The following is a 13,692-nucleotide window of genomic DNA, read 5'->3' as shown; positions in this document are numbered from 1 at the left end:
GAGCCAGAATCTAGGAATGAGGAAGAGCGGAAGTGAGCCCACTGCTGGTCTGCTTGCTTGCTTCTTTCACTCATTCCTCCAGTATTTAATAGTTCATTGTTCTGAGCCAGGCACTGTGCTAGGAATGTGTCTCAGGTGTTGCCCCACAAGCTTGGTAGTTCCAAAAGACATGGCTTTTGAGCAGGAAAAGTGTACTTGGTAATAGAGAGATGCTGAGAGAGAAGAAAATCTATGGAAGGGATTTAACAGGTGAGTTCACTCTTGGTTGGCAGGGGAAGTTAGCCCAGAACTTCCAGGTGATTGTGGCCCACGCAGGGTGGAGTTTGAGAAACACTGGGCTGCACGTTATCAAGAGCTTTGGTGATTTTCTGGGCCAATGCCCCTATAGCCAAGAAATGCGTACGTTCAGGGGAGAAAGGTTGGTTGATGTTGTGTATAGGCCAACAGACACAATTCCATTCATGGTTTTCTCCTGGATGTTTAGGCCAAATCTAAACCTTGGGATTTTATTTTTTTTTATTTTTTTTATTTTTTTAAAGATTTTATTTATTTCTTTGACAGAGAGAAATCACAAGTAGATGGAGAGGCAGGCAGAGAGAGAGAGAGGGAAGCAGGCTCCCTACTGAGCAGAGAGCCCGATGTGGGACTCGATCCCAGGACACTGAGATCATGACCTGAGCCGAAGGCAGCGGCTTAACCCACTGAGCCACCCAGGCGCCCCTAAACCTTGGGATTTTAAAAGAATCTATTACCTTTGTCTTTATTTGTAGTTAACTGTTTTGGTAACCGTAGAAGTAATTCATGCTTATTGTTGGAACTTTGAATAAAGGAGGAAAAACATGAACAGAGTTATGTCTGGGTAGCGAGATAATAATGTTTTGGTCTGTTTACTTACTGTCTTTCTGATAAGGTGGGTGTCTATCTCTAATACATCATGAAAATTTTTTCAAATCATCAAGTAAGTTTCCAACCTGGTTTTCATGTATAATTTTCCCATTCTTCTGTATGTTTCTTTATGTAGACTCTTTCCATTTTTATACATTTATAAACAAAACTGTGGTAAACATCCTTGTACTCATTCAAAGTAATTTCCTTAGTACCTTTCTAGAAGTGGAATTACTGAGCCATTGCTTTATACATTCTTAAAAGTTGATAGTAACATCCTTATCTTGTCTATCTCCGATAAGGTGGAGACCTTGGAAAGGGAAGGAAGAATTGTAATTGCTTTCTTTTTTCCATAATTCCCCTCCCCCACCAAAAGGCCCCGATTTCTGTCTTTGCCTGAGGACCTTAGATATGTCCTATTCACTTCTGTCTAAAGTCACTGAGGGTTTGAGGAACATGTAGAACCATCTTTGGTTTGAGGAGCATCTCGGGAACAAAAACCAGATGAAGGAGTCCTATGAGATTTGTAAGAAGTTGACTTGACTCCTTCCAGGGCCAGATTGTCCTCTTTACCGATGAAACCAACACAGGTCAGAGGGCTGGGGACCCTATGACAACAAGCCAGGACACATATACAGCAATGGCCCCTGTTAGTTTGTGTCCAGACTGATCAGGAATGTGGGAGTTGTCCTGGGGAGAGCGAGAGAATGTGAGTTTATTTCTAGCCTGGCACTGCCACGCCATATGCTCTGTGACCTTGTTGGGGGAGGTTGTCCAACTCTTAGTAAAATGAAGACCAGGTGATCAGAAAGGCCCCTTCCTCTCGTTTTCCCAAAGTCCATGGCTTTGGATTTACCACGACCTGATGCGGTTGTCCGAGTGATTTCACTTTGGGATGTCAGCATCTCCGTGGTCCATTCATAGATCCTTCTTGGTCATCCACCACCCACAGATCATGACATTGACATGCCCATGACAGTGACCTTCCTCTTGCCCTTCCATTCACACATTTATGTTCCTTCCACTGAAGCATTTTTTTGTGTGCCCATCTAGAGGAAATGTAAACCTTTGCTTTCTTTTTAATTTCAAGATCGAAAGTTCAAAAACATTCCATAAAATACTTCCATGAAACATTAGTTCTGAGCATTGAGAAGGCTATGGTGCTTTGAAAATGGAAAAGATCTGTGTTTCTAACTGGACACCGTAGCAGAGAATTTTGTGCCTCTAGTGTATCTCCTTTCTTTGCACTGAGCTGGTGGTTAAGTGATGTTGGACAGCGAGTACAACAGCATCTCTGCTTTAAATTGAACTATCTTCTCCCTGAAATTTAAGAACATCACAACCACAACTTAGAATTTTCTCTGCAGAGAAATAAAACATGCTAACCTACAGAACGATGTGAGGAAATGTCTGTTTTGGTCGCTCTTCAGTGTGAATGAGCCACCTTAAAATAAAATTATTTATTGTTATTATTTCTAATTATTGGAGAGTAGAATTAAAAGCCTCATATTTTCTACTGATAAAATACAGATTTCTTTCATCTTTATGATCTCATGGGGTTGAGATAATTAAATAAGAAATTAACTTATATATCCGTAATTTATTAAAGAACGCTATGCTTTTTCTTTTCAACAGTGAAGCCATATTTAAATCTGTTTGCTTTTTTTCCATAATGGGTGAGCAATGCAAATAGTTCTGGTTAGATTCCATTACCAGCTTATAGAGAATATCCAAATTCTTTTTAGTTGCTATCAGAATTCATCTTAAAAACTCAAACTAGAGATGTTTCTCAGTAACAATTAAAAATAAACATTTAGATATACTTAGGATAATTCTATTGAACTATTCTCCAAGAAGAGTAGTTTTCAGGAATAGAAATGGTTATGAGCAGGTGACACTGTGTTTTATAAACTAAATTCTTTATAAAGATTATTTGTAAATATAAATATTATTTCATCTCCTGTAATTATTCATTTCCAGCATCCGTTGCTTGGGCAATTTCCTCCCTTTCTCTTTGCCTTCTGACACTTCCTTCTTCTTTCCCAGTTAGTCTGGACCTGACAATAAAATGTCCACTACAGTTGCCAACAGCTCCGTATGTTGTTCCTTGCTGAGTTTTTGTAAACTGCCCCATTTGCCCTATTTCTCCCCAGCTTCATCAGAGTTGTAGTGACCAGCTGTATAGAGAGAACGTCAGATGCCATCGCGGACCCACGGAGTAACCAGTGCTGGGGTACCTTCTGTGGGAGCACTTTGGTTAATTTCTTCCTTTTCAAGTTATGTTTGTAGTTTGGAGATCCGTTTAAGTCCATTTGGTTTGAAATCAGGACATAAAGTCAATGAAAGTCATTTCAGAGTGTGACCTCGAGCCTTCAGGAAAGATTATTGCATGATTTCATATGGGCACTCAGCACACATTCTCTGGGAGCCTGCTGTGCCCCAGCTCAAAGATGGACATACTCACAGTCCCTGCCTCCCTGTGGGTGAATGGGGCGAATCATGGTCTGGAGCCCACCACCTTCCCCAGATCCTATGGCTCCATCACGAACCGAGTGTCTGCACATGAGCAAGTTACTCCTCTAGCCTTGTTTCCTCATCTTGTAAATGAGACCATTTTTTAAGGTTCCCTTTAATGCTCCTTTTAGCTGTAAAATTGCCAACCTCCAATCATTGCATATTTTTCTTGGAATTACATTGTTACTGCTTGGCCTCACTGCCTTCATGTTGTAGTTAAACATAAGCGGGGGGACTCCAGGGTTTCAAGTCTTGAATGTAAAAAGCTTGGGAAGTCCCGCTTTATCCCAACAACAAGAAAGAAGCTGCAAGGACCGAGATCAACAACTCTTCTTGGATCCTTAGGCGGTCCCAGGGCAAACCACCGCTCCAGAGATGAGAGACACAGACAGGCCAGTACAGGAAGTCGGGCTCTCTATAGGGAGTAGAGACCCTCAGGCAATGCAAGGGAGCAAAGATAGTCTCTTCCACAAATGCTGCCGGAACAACTCGATGGCTACATGAAAAAAAAAAAATGAATCTAGACACAGACCTTATACCCTTCACAAAACTTAGTTCCAAATGGATCCTAAACCTGAATGTAAAACACAAAACTGTACACTACCTAGGTGAGGACATAGGAGAAGGCCCAGATGACCTTGGGAATGGCAATGCCTCTTTATTTTTATTTATTTACTTTTTAGAGAGAAAGAGCAGGAGCAGGGAGAGGGGGTGAAGTGGTGGAGGGAGAGGGAGAGAGAATTTCAAGCAGGCTCTACACTCGGCATGGAGCTCAACGTGGTGCTTGATCTCACAGCCCTGAGATCATGACCTGAGCGGAAATCAAGAGTCAGACTTTTAACAGACTGAGCCACCCAAGCACCCCCAGTGATGCCTTTTTAGGTAAGACACCAAAGGCACAATCCATGGAAGAAAGAAATGACAAGTTGGTTCCTTCTTAAAATTATAAAACTCCTGCAAAAGATGATTTCAAGAGAATTAGAAAACCCACAGGCTGGGCAAAAATATTTGCAAAAGACACATCTGATAAAGGACTATTATCCAAAATATACAAAGAATTCTTAAAACTCAACAATAGAAACAACGGAGTAAAAAAATGGGCCAAAGCTCTTAGTAGACACCTCGCCAGAGAAGATACACAGATGGCAAATAAGCGTAAGACAAGATGTTCCATGTCATAAGTCATCAGGGAAACTCAGAACCATAAAGTACCACTGTGCATCTATCAGAATGACAAAAGTCCCCAACATGGACGTCACCAAATGCTGGCAAAGATGTGGAACAGCATGAACTTTCATACATTGCTGGTGAGAATGCAAAATGATACAGCCACTTTCCAAGACTGTTTGGCCCTTCCTTGCATAACTAAACTTATTTGCCATATGATGCGGCTGTCACGCATCCTGACTTGACCCAAAGGAGCTGGTCTTTACCCAGAGGAGCTGAAGACTTCTGTCCCTGCAGAAACCTGCACATGGATGTTTATGGCGGCTTCCTTCATAGTTGCCCAAACAAGGAAGCAAGCATTCGGCAGTGGTAAACAGACTATGGTCTGCGCAGACAGTGGAATATTATTCACCACTGACAAGGCATGAGCTGTCAAGCCAGAAAAAGACATGGAGGACCCTTTGGTGCATATTACCAGTGAAAGAAGCCCATCGGAAAAGGCCACATGCTATGTGACTCCAGCTATGTGACATTCTAGGAGAGGCGCAACAAGGGAGATGGAAGAAGAGCAGTAGTTGTGGGGGGAGCAGGTGGGGGGGCGAGTAGGCAGAGCACAGAGGATTTTTAGGGAGCCTTCCCCTCCATCTTGTAGTAAACCCGGACCTGCTTTATAAAAATGAAGTCCCTCTAAGAAATAAAGGAATAAAAAGGGGGCAACCCAAGAGGTAAGGCCTAACCGGAGAGCCTCTGTCTCAAATTAAAATTTTTGAGCCTCCAGTAATATCTGCCTTTTCTTTTCCCACAATTTCGCTCATATGTTGTTCATAAATCTTAACTCTTAACGATGGGGTTTTGGCTCCCCGTTAGGTGAAATATTTCATTTAACTTCGCCAAAGCCAGACTCGGAGCAGCCTGGGAATCGTTAGGCGGCTTCCCCGCTTCCCAGTACATCAGGAGTCTCTGTATGGCTCCTTTTTGTTTATTTTTAGGGCGAGGAGGAGTTGTTTTGGACTCCCCCATGGTGGGGGTTAGGCTGCAGTATTGTGTGTGTGGCGGGAGCATAAGCTGGGCTTCGGCCCCTGCTTTGAAGTGGCAACATCAGGAATGGCCCATCGGTGGAGAGCAGCCTGGTTCGGCAGCCACAGGCCTGATTTCTGCCTGTAATCTGATTACGGGGTCTGAGCTGTTCCAGCCTGCAGCCTCCTGCTCTGCGTTTACTATACTTTCAAGGACACGAGGGCCTGATTGCTCCAGCCCTGTGCTGTGAAAAATCTCAACCCAGTTTTGCTTAGACGGGCGGCAGGCCGCGGCCGGTTGCACTGGGCTCTGCATCGCACTGTGTGACTAAACGTTCTGTGTGCAACATGTTCAGAAACCCAGAGCTTGCCGGCTGCCTGGGAGCTCTCAGGTTCCCTGAGAAACAAGGTAAGGCAGGAAAAATAGGAATTGCACTTGTGGGTTTATTTTGTAACAGGATGAATGCCTCGTATCCTCCGTTTCTTTCCTTGTATTCTCCTGTGTCCCATTATCGTTTCCTCAAAGGACGCTTGAAAGATCTAATTGCATTTATAAATTAGCTTATTTTGTGGCTGAAATATGTGAGGTGGTTTTTGTTTGGTTGTTGTTGTTGCTTTTTGTTTTTTCTTTTCTTTCCTTTTTTTTTTTTTTTCTCCTATTGTAAGTTAGAGATACTGCTGAACCACAAAAGCCTTTATGCAGGAAAAATTGCAGATTCAGTTCCAATGCCCAAACTTTGAATCCTGTTCTGGATGTGCTGTGCATTAGCTAAAATAGTTTTCTAAAGCGAGGGCTATATATACTAAATTATTTCCAGTAGACAGGGGTGTTTGTCTTTTTTATGAAATCTTCATGTGATACTGTTTGGAACAAAATGTTGTTTTTGTAGTGGCTTCCTTTGAGTGCAGAGGAAAATGCATGCTTTCCATGGAACCCCCGGAGTGGCCCCGCAGATTCCAATCACTGATTGAATAGGGCTGAAATGCTGAAGTTATTTTGACTGTTCCATGTGAAATTCTGGCAGTCTGTGTCAAAGTCTTTTTCAGCACAGATGCACTCTTAGGAGGTGATTCGAACAGGCCTTAGCTTCGCCAATTTTCTTCTACAACATTTGCTAGCTTTTTGAACTGAGTTCTCTCTCTCTCTCTCTCTTTTTTAAATTTTAATATATAACACGATATTTGTATAATTAGGAAAAAAGCTCAGGTCTTTAATTGGACGTATACCTTTCATTTTACTGTATTTCTCTAGTTGGTCAGAATTTCCAAATGCCAGGAGGCTCCTGGATGGGTTTTGCTGGCTAATGACATGTCAGCATCTGGTGCATTTTGTACCTCCTTTTCCTCAGGCTTCTGCCCCCAAATATTAAACAGTAAAAGGCACTTGCTTAGAAGTCTGTGTAAGTGGTCTGCTTGTGGTTTTCTTGGTGGACAAACAATTACTGTGCCAAAAGTTGTAAAACCTTACTTGCCATCAGACTGGTATAAATTTGTCTCTGCCTGGTTTTGATTAACTGGTCCAGCCGGATGTGTCTTTTTGCTGCATGGGATTGTTACCCCCTGTCTTTACATAATACATATCCCGTCTTCAAAAATAAAGAAAGAAGTAGTTAATTTGATGATTTGTTATTATTTAGATCTTAAGGAAGGCAATAAAAACAGTGGACCTGTTCCCTGGCTCTTCACCAACCCCTCCATGCACACATTCTTTTAAAAGCATCTTGAATATATCAGGCAGTGATGAGTTTCATCATTTCTGTTTATCTGGACTGAAATTGTTTAATTTTTTTTTTGTCTTTTCCCCTGAGTACATAACCGTGCTATTCAGTATTTAATTGCTTTGAGTATTCTTATAGCTATAACAAATTTCAATGATAGCATTGAACTATGTCCGATTCCCCCCTCCCCACCTGCAGAATTATGTCGGCTAAATTTCAGAGGGGAGGAAACTTTGCCTGTGTAAAATGCATGTTGTGGAATTTGATTCCTAAAAGGTGTTGTTTTTGTATTCTTATGTCTTGTCTGGTTAATGGTTTCCTTTTCCTTAAGTGATATGTTCAAAGGGGCTTTGGAGAATTTTGTTTTCCATTGGAGTTTTTTTTTTTTTTTAAACTTACTGTATAGTTATTTCAATGTTACATCATTTCTTTCCCCTTAGATTTCAACCAGAAAAACTTAAGCTTCGTTGGATTACCAAGTCAAAGAAGAGTTTCAAGGTAAAGTGATCTTCGCTCAAGGAATCTTAAATTTTGAAGATCTGTGGTAGCTTTTAGAATTATTCTCCTAAATTCCTAATTCATGAGTTTGAATGTTTGGCGGTATGTTTTCTCCCCAGAGTTTGATTTATTAAAATGTCTGAAGCAAACTGACCTAATAGTACGTTCAGCCAAAAAAGATTCTTTTTGTATTCATTAATGCTGTTTATGGGAACATGATCTATTTGCAGATCAGATAAAATTTTGAACCTGTGAAGGGCTATTATCTTTTCTTTCTTGTACCTGACTCTAAGTGTGGGATGTTCTTTTGCAGTCTGTCCATCGGGTAAGAGAGCTTTTGATTTTTTAAGAGAAACTTTAGCCTTGTTCTTTCTTTCCATCCTCCCTTCTTCCCTCCTTCTCTCCCCACCCCCAACCAATCCATCTGTCCAGTGAGGTCTTTCATTTTTTTCCTTAAGATTTAAAAAAAAATTTTTAATTGGACAGAGCCAGTGAGTATAAGCAGGGGGAGCAGCAGGCAGAGTCAGAGGGAGAGGGGGAGGGAGAGTAGGTTTTCCACAGAGCAGGGGGACCCCCAATGCAGGACTCGATCCCAGGACCCTGAGATCATGACCCAAGTCAAATGTAGACGCTTAACCGACTGAGCCACCCAGGTGTCCCCCAGTGAGGTCTTTTAATCATTTTGCATTTCATTTCCCTTGACTGTAAGGTGTTATGGGCACTGATTCAATATACCTAACATGCTGAGATGCTGTGGTACATAATCATCATTTAAGCTCTCGTAAAAATTAAAGTTTGTGCCAAATCAGATAGCTGTGTCCCAGATGTTTCTTAGTCGATCACTGTCCCTGATAGAATTTGAGATTTTCAAATGGAGACACAAAGTTATTGTCCCTAAGACATGTAGGCATCAATCCCAGCCTACACTTGGTGATGGTAGAAGGACCCAACCCTGATTTACCCCTCATTCCACTCAGACGCTTTCGGTCCTAATGTATCATGTATGACATTGTTTCTTTGCTATAAAGGGTTTGCATTTCAATGGCATTGAATAAACAACTGTTCTCATCAGGCTGAGCCTGGTCCTGCCCTGCCCTGAAAATGGCAAAATCGATCTTGTGAGCACATTAGATGAGATAAAGCTATGTCTTAGTATCAGGCCATCTAGAGCAGTAATGAGCCAGGGTCATCGGTAAGGTTGCTGTCTTATTGAACTCAGGAAATCTTACATTTCTGGGGCTTCACACAGCTTCCCGTATTTCTCATCTTTGCCATGTTTTTGATAGAATCTAAGGCTTATGCTTTTCGTGAGTTCCAGCTACTATAGCAAAATACTCTAGACTGGATGGCTTATAAACAGCACAAATTTCTTTCTCACAGTTCTGGAGACTGGAAGTCTGAGATCAGAGGGCCAGCATAATGGGGTGAGGGCCCTCTTTAAGGTTGGAGACAGCCAACTTCTTGTGTCCTCATTGGTGGAATGGGCTAGAGAGATCGCTGGGTCTCTCAGAAGAGTTGTTTTATTTTAATTGAAGTACAGTTGGTCTCTGAGTCTCTTTTTATAAGATAAAGACACTGTTCTCATTCATGAAGTCTTTATCTCATGACCTATCGCCTTCCAAAGTTCCCACCTCCTCATCGAATCACATTTGGGGGTTAGGATATCAACATCCAAATTTGGGGGAATACAGATGTTCAGACCAGAGTAGCTTAGTTCCCAGTATGTTCCTGGCAGGTTGGTAGAGCTGTAGTAGAGCTAGTAAGTGGCTGTGCAAGAGGAAGAAGAGGAAAGCGTTGCTTATTTAAGAATAGCAGCAGCATGAACTAGAAGGTCAGACGTTTCAGTGAAAGCAGATTCAGAGGGACACAGCCGCTCTAAAATGGTGGGCGGTAGGTCCTCTGGATCCATGCAAATGACGACCTCCTGCCCACGGAACTAGAGTAAAATCGGCTGGAGATGGAGGCACTTGCCTCCTTCAGAGCATTCAGATCAACTAGATGCTGAAGTACAAAGAGGAGGTAGTAGACTTTGATCTCTTGTGTATTGTAATGTGAACAACAGTAAAAGAGTGAACAGATCGGAGGGAGCCTTTCCCAGCGTGGGTGCTGACTGATCAGTCATGGTGTAGCCCCATTTTGTCAAAGACAGATGCTAGTAACCACAGAAAATCCTGTCCTCACTCTCCTGAAGTTTCCCCTTGTTTCTACTGTTGGCATTTAAGTAGGTTAATGGGACACATTAAAAAAAAAAATGTGGAGGCAGGGAGCAATGCTTCTTAGATTATTGAAGCAGAGGGAAGGAGGCAGGGTATGAAAAATTTAGTCCTGAGAGAGCACTATTTCAGAGGAGATGAAGATATATAAAAAATACAAAAGGTGCAGCTTAATGGCAAAAGTCAAAAGTCAAGACTGTAGCATTTACCTTAGCTATATATGGAGGATTATATGTTTTATTCTGAAATAGACTCTTATGCTTTTGGTTGAGCTGTGGCAACCCACCCGTGCCTACAGAGCTTGTCAGGCAGAGAGCCCGTGTCCCAGGGGTGATGGTCCACGAAGAGAGCGCCACGGAGCGCGTGGAGCTTAGTGCTTTGGAGGCTCCCATTGTGTGAGGTAGGATTGGGCTCCACCAGTCACACTGCTTGGTGCCTCTGACTCAAAAAAATTAAAGGAGGGTGATGTTTGGGCTTTTTGGGGTATTTGTGGGTTTTTTTTTTTTTAAGATTTTATTCATTTATTTGACAGAGAGAAGGAACATAAGCAGGGTGAGTGAGAGAGGGAAAGCAGGCTTCCTGCTGAGCAGGCAGCCCATGTGGGGCTTGATTCCAGAACCCTGGGATCGTGACCTGAGCTGAAGGCAGATGCTTAAGGACTGAGCCACCCAGGTGCCCCAGGGTATTTGTGTTTTATTAGCCATTAGAAGATGATGGGAAGGGATTATTCATTCACAAATGTTCCAGAGTCTTTTTTTTTTTTTTTTTTGAGAGAGAGAGAGAGAGAGAGAGAGTATGGGCTCTTATGTGGTAGACCCTGAGATCATGATCTGAGCTGAAACCCAGAGTCAGAGGCTTAACTGACTGAGCTACCCAGGCACCCCTATAAATCAATAATTTGAAATAAGATGCTTGCCACATGTTCTACGAGTAAGAAACCAAGATACCATGAGAGAAAACAACAGAGGTGCATAATATATATTTGGTGTGCGGTGGGACAGGTACGGGGTCAAGGACTTTCTTCCGTGAGGAACTGACCTTGAACAGAGCAGGACTCAGGTAGGCTGGAGAGGAGGGAACCTGGGTAGAGTAAATCACATTTACAGTAAGCTGTGTTAGGAACCACAAGAGCTTTTCCTGACAGTGCTTGGGTTTCCCACTGGTTTCTGACCAACTGGGAAAAGGCTGCCCTTCTTATGGGTACTGACACTCTCAAAGCTTGTTTGAAGAAGGTAAGTGCAGGAGCTGTCAGGGGCTGACTTGGAAACCCCACTGTAGAAGTTCAGAAAAACGTTTAACTGGGGAGGAATTTCTCAGTCTTCATTAGCGGCTTTTTGATAAGCACACAAAAAAGGGGGTAAATAGAAGCATGCAGATATTTATGTTTGAAGATACGAGATAGTCTTTGTCCCCTAAGATCAGTGGCCTGAGAAACTGAATATTTCCAGGATTGGACCATTTTTGTTTTTGTAGAGAATTCTTTTCCTGAGATTTTAGTTTCCCGAAGAAAGTACAGAACTTTATCCAGATGTTTACACAAGTAGCTGATTAACCGGTGACAATAGCATGCCATTCTTTCAGTGGGCTATACTTCTACAGTTATGTGATTCTGTTGGTTTATATACTAAGTCGTAAATCTGAATAAAACACTTAAAAAAAAATTATCACTGCATCATGATCGCTGTTTAGAAGTCAGTGCCAAGTCCACATTTCTGACCTAAGCAGGTGTCCTAGAGTCTTTAAACCATTTGGAGTGTGATTTATAATGACTACTTATTCTCAAGACTTTTTATGAAATAATATGAATATATGGCAGACCTATTTATGAATATAAGCCCTACCACATTTATCAGCAATAAGAAAGATTTCAGATGAACTTGGTTCTAGCAGATAGATCTGTCCCCTGTCTTGGATCTTGCGCCAGCTACTTGAAATTGAATTGATGGATGGGGTGTAGATAATTTGTGTGTCCCACTTACCTGGTATGCACAGAACTTTCCTCAGTCCAGTCCCCCTGGGACCCCTATGGACAGGCACCCCTGCAGGGCAGAAATGCAAATGGAGGACAAGCCCTTCAGGAGGGTCAACTTTGCACTGAAGTTCAGCCTTTGCAAGGCTGTCGTTCACCTTTCTGGAGGTGATCCTGTCACTGAAGAAAATTAGTTCTCCTGTTTTCATGCTAAGTTTTCTTCCTGTTGTGTGGTGGCAGCTCTGTGGTCTTGCACAACCCCAGACATGCTCCCACGGAGGCCCGTGGTGTTGGTGCATGCCGCCTGGGGCCCCCTAGATTGGTGTGTCGTCTTTGGGCAAACCATGTAACAGCTTCCTAATCTGCAAACCAGGGATGATGATAGTGCCAGTGTGCCAGGGCTGGCTTGCACTGCCTTGTGAGAGCGAGTGCATGTGTCTCTTTCCAGAAAGTCTTATGCGAAGCTTGCAGATCGGCCATAGTGGGAGTATTGACATCATCAGCAGAGACTGCAAAGTACATGCTCAGGGGAAGCAGGTGGGAGAGCAAGAGGAAGGAGCCCACTGTTAAACCTTTCTCAGCATAGCCCTGAGCAGCTCAGGCCTCACCGAGTCTTATGAAGATAATTAAGATTATACCCACAATATGCCTCATTAGAAAAGAAAAGTACATTGTGCTTAATTCCGTATTCTTTCCTCCTTCATTTCCTCCTGTATCCCAAGACAGGTCTTCATGAGCCTTTCAGACCTACTCACCATGCTTTGATTTCTTAGTTGTTTGAAGCCATTTTTTACTTTACCGTAATTTCAGCCCTGGAGGAAAGCATGTATATATCCTAGACAAGTTGCTGATTTTCTGAGGAAGAGATGAACACAGAAAGGTTGAGCAATTAATCCAAGCTTCCCCAGCTCTTGGTGAGTGGCTGTAGAAGAGAGTGGCTGTCCCAACCCAGGCATCCAACTCGCGGCTCCGCCATGTTGTTACCCCTGACGCCATGCCACCTGCCTGTGCTGACGTAATTCTTCTGTTACACAAAAAAGTTTTAGGGACATGACTATAAATAAATGAAAAAAGCTAGCATTTAACTCCCAGAAATAAAACTCTTTACTTGTAATCCACATACATGTATTTCACTATGTATAACAGTCACGTAACTCTTGTTTTGCTTTTTTTTTCACTTAACATCATATATCTTGATTCACATTGACTTTAAACATTATTAATGGCATAATTTAATTTTTAGCTTTCAGAAAGAGTTCTGGCTTGAAGAGAAAGAACAGCTTGCTAACCACAGAAGAAGAATCGATGCTAAGATTTTAACTGCACTTCCAAAAGGTGAGATTTTCTCTAAATGGTTGACCAGTGTCCCGGGCACATAAGTATTGTGTCACCTGATTTTCTCTGAGGGGAATTCATTCCAAAGCTCCAGTGTATACCCTCCTTTGTGTTCCTTTCTGCCTGTTGCAAGAATTAACCTTAATGAAGGTACCTCTCTTCTTGCGTGTTTCATCTGCACCTTTCTCTGTGTCCGTCCTTGTCATTTTAGCCGTCTTCGGGAATTCCCTGGAGGCCGGGTGGGGAGGGCGACAGAAAGAGCCAGCATAGAATCCACCCACGTCATCACTCCTACCTCTCACCTTCTCCAGGGGCAGTGAGTGTTGTTCATAAGCCCTTATCTACTCCGTCCACTCTGTCCACTCCCTCTGCCTCTT

The 13,692-nt window shown here is 42.5% G+C and overlaps 1 protein-coding gene across 17 annotated transcripts in view; it reads left to right on the top strand.

Annotated features, from left to right (window-relative positions):
* Positions 1–13,692, top strand: part of SVIL (supervillin) — a 205,448-nt gene that overhangs the window by 100,856 nt on the left and 90,900 nt on the right. For 7 of the 17 annotated variants that reach the window (XM_082740822.1, XM_082740818.1, XM_082740821.1 and 4 more), the window contains exons 1-3: positions 5,850–5,991; positions 7,741–7,798; positions 13,224–13,315. In XM_082740822.1, coding sequence (XP_082596948.1) covers positions 5,931–5,991; positions 7,741–7,798; positions 13,224–13,315 — 211 coding nt within the window. In that variant the 5' untranslated portion in view covers positions 5,850–5,930. Of the gene's footprint in view, positions 1–5,849; positions 5,992–7,631; positions 7,799–13,223; positions 13,316–13,692 lie in introns of those variants that run through there. The other 10 variants (XM_082740814.1, XM_082740813.1, XM_082740809.1 and 7 more) reach the window with 5 other exon arrangements.

The sequence above is a fragment of the Mustela nivalis genome (assembly GCF_964662115.1).
Source record: "Mustela nivalis genome assembly, chromosome: 7".
Taxonomy (NCBI): Eukaryota; Metazoa; Chordata; class Mammalia; order Carnivora; family Mustelidae; genus Mustela; species Mustela nivalis.
This window is presented reverse-complemented; position numbering and strand designations above follow the sequence as displayed.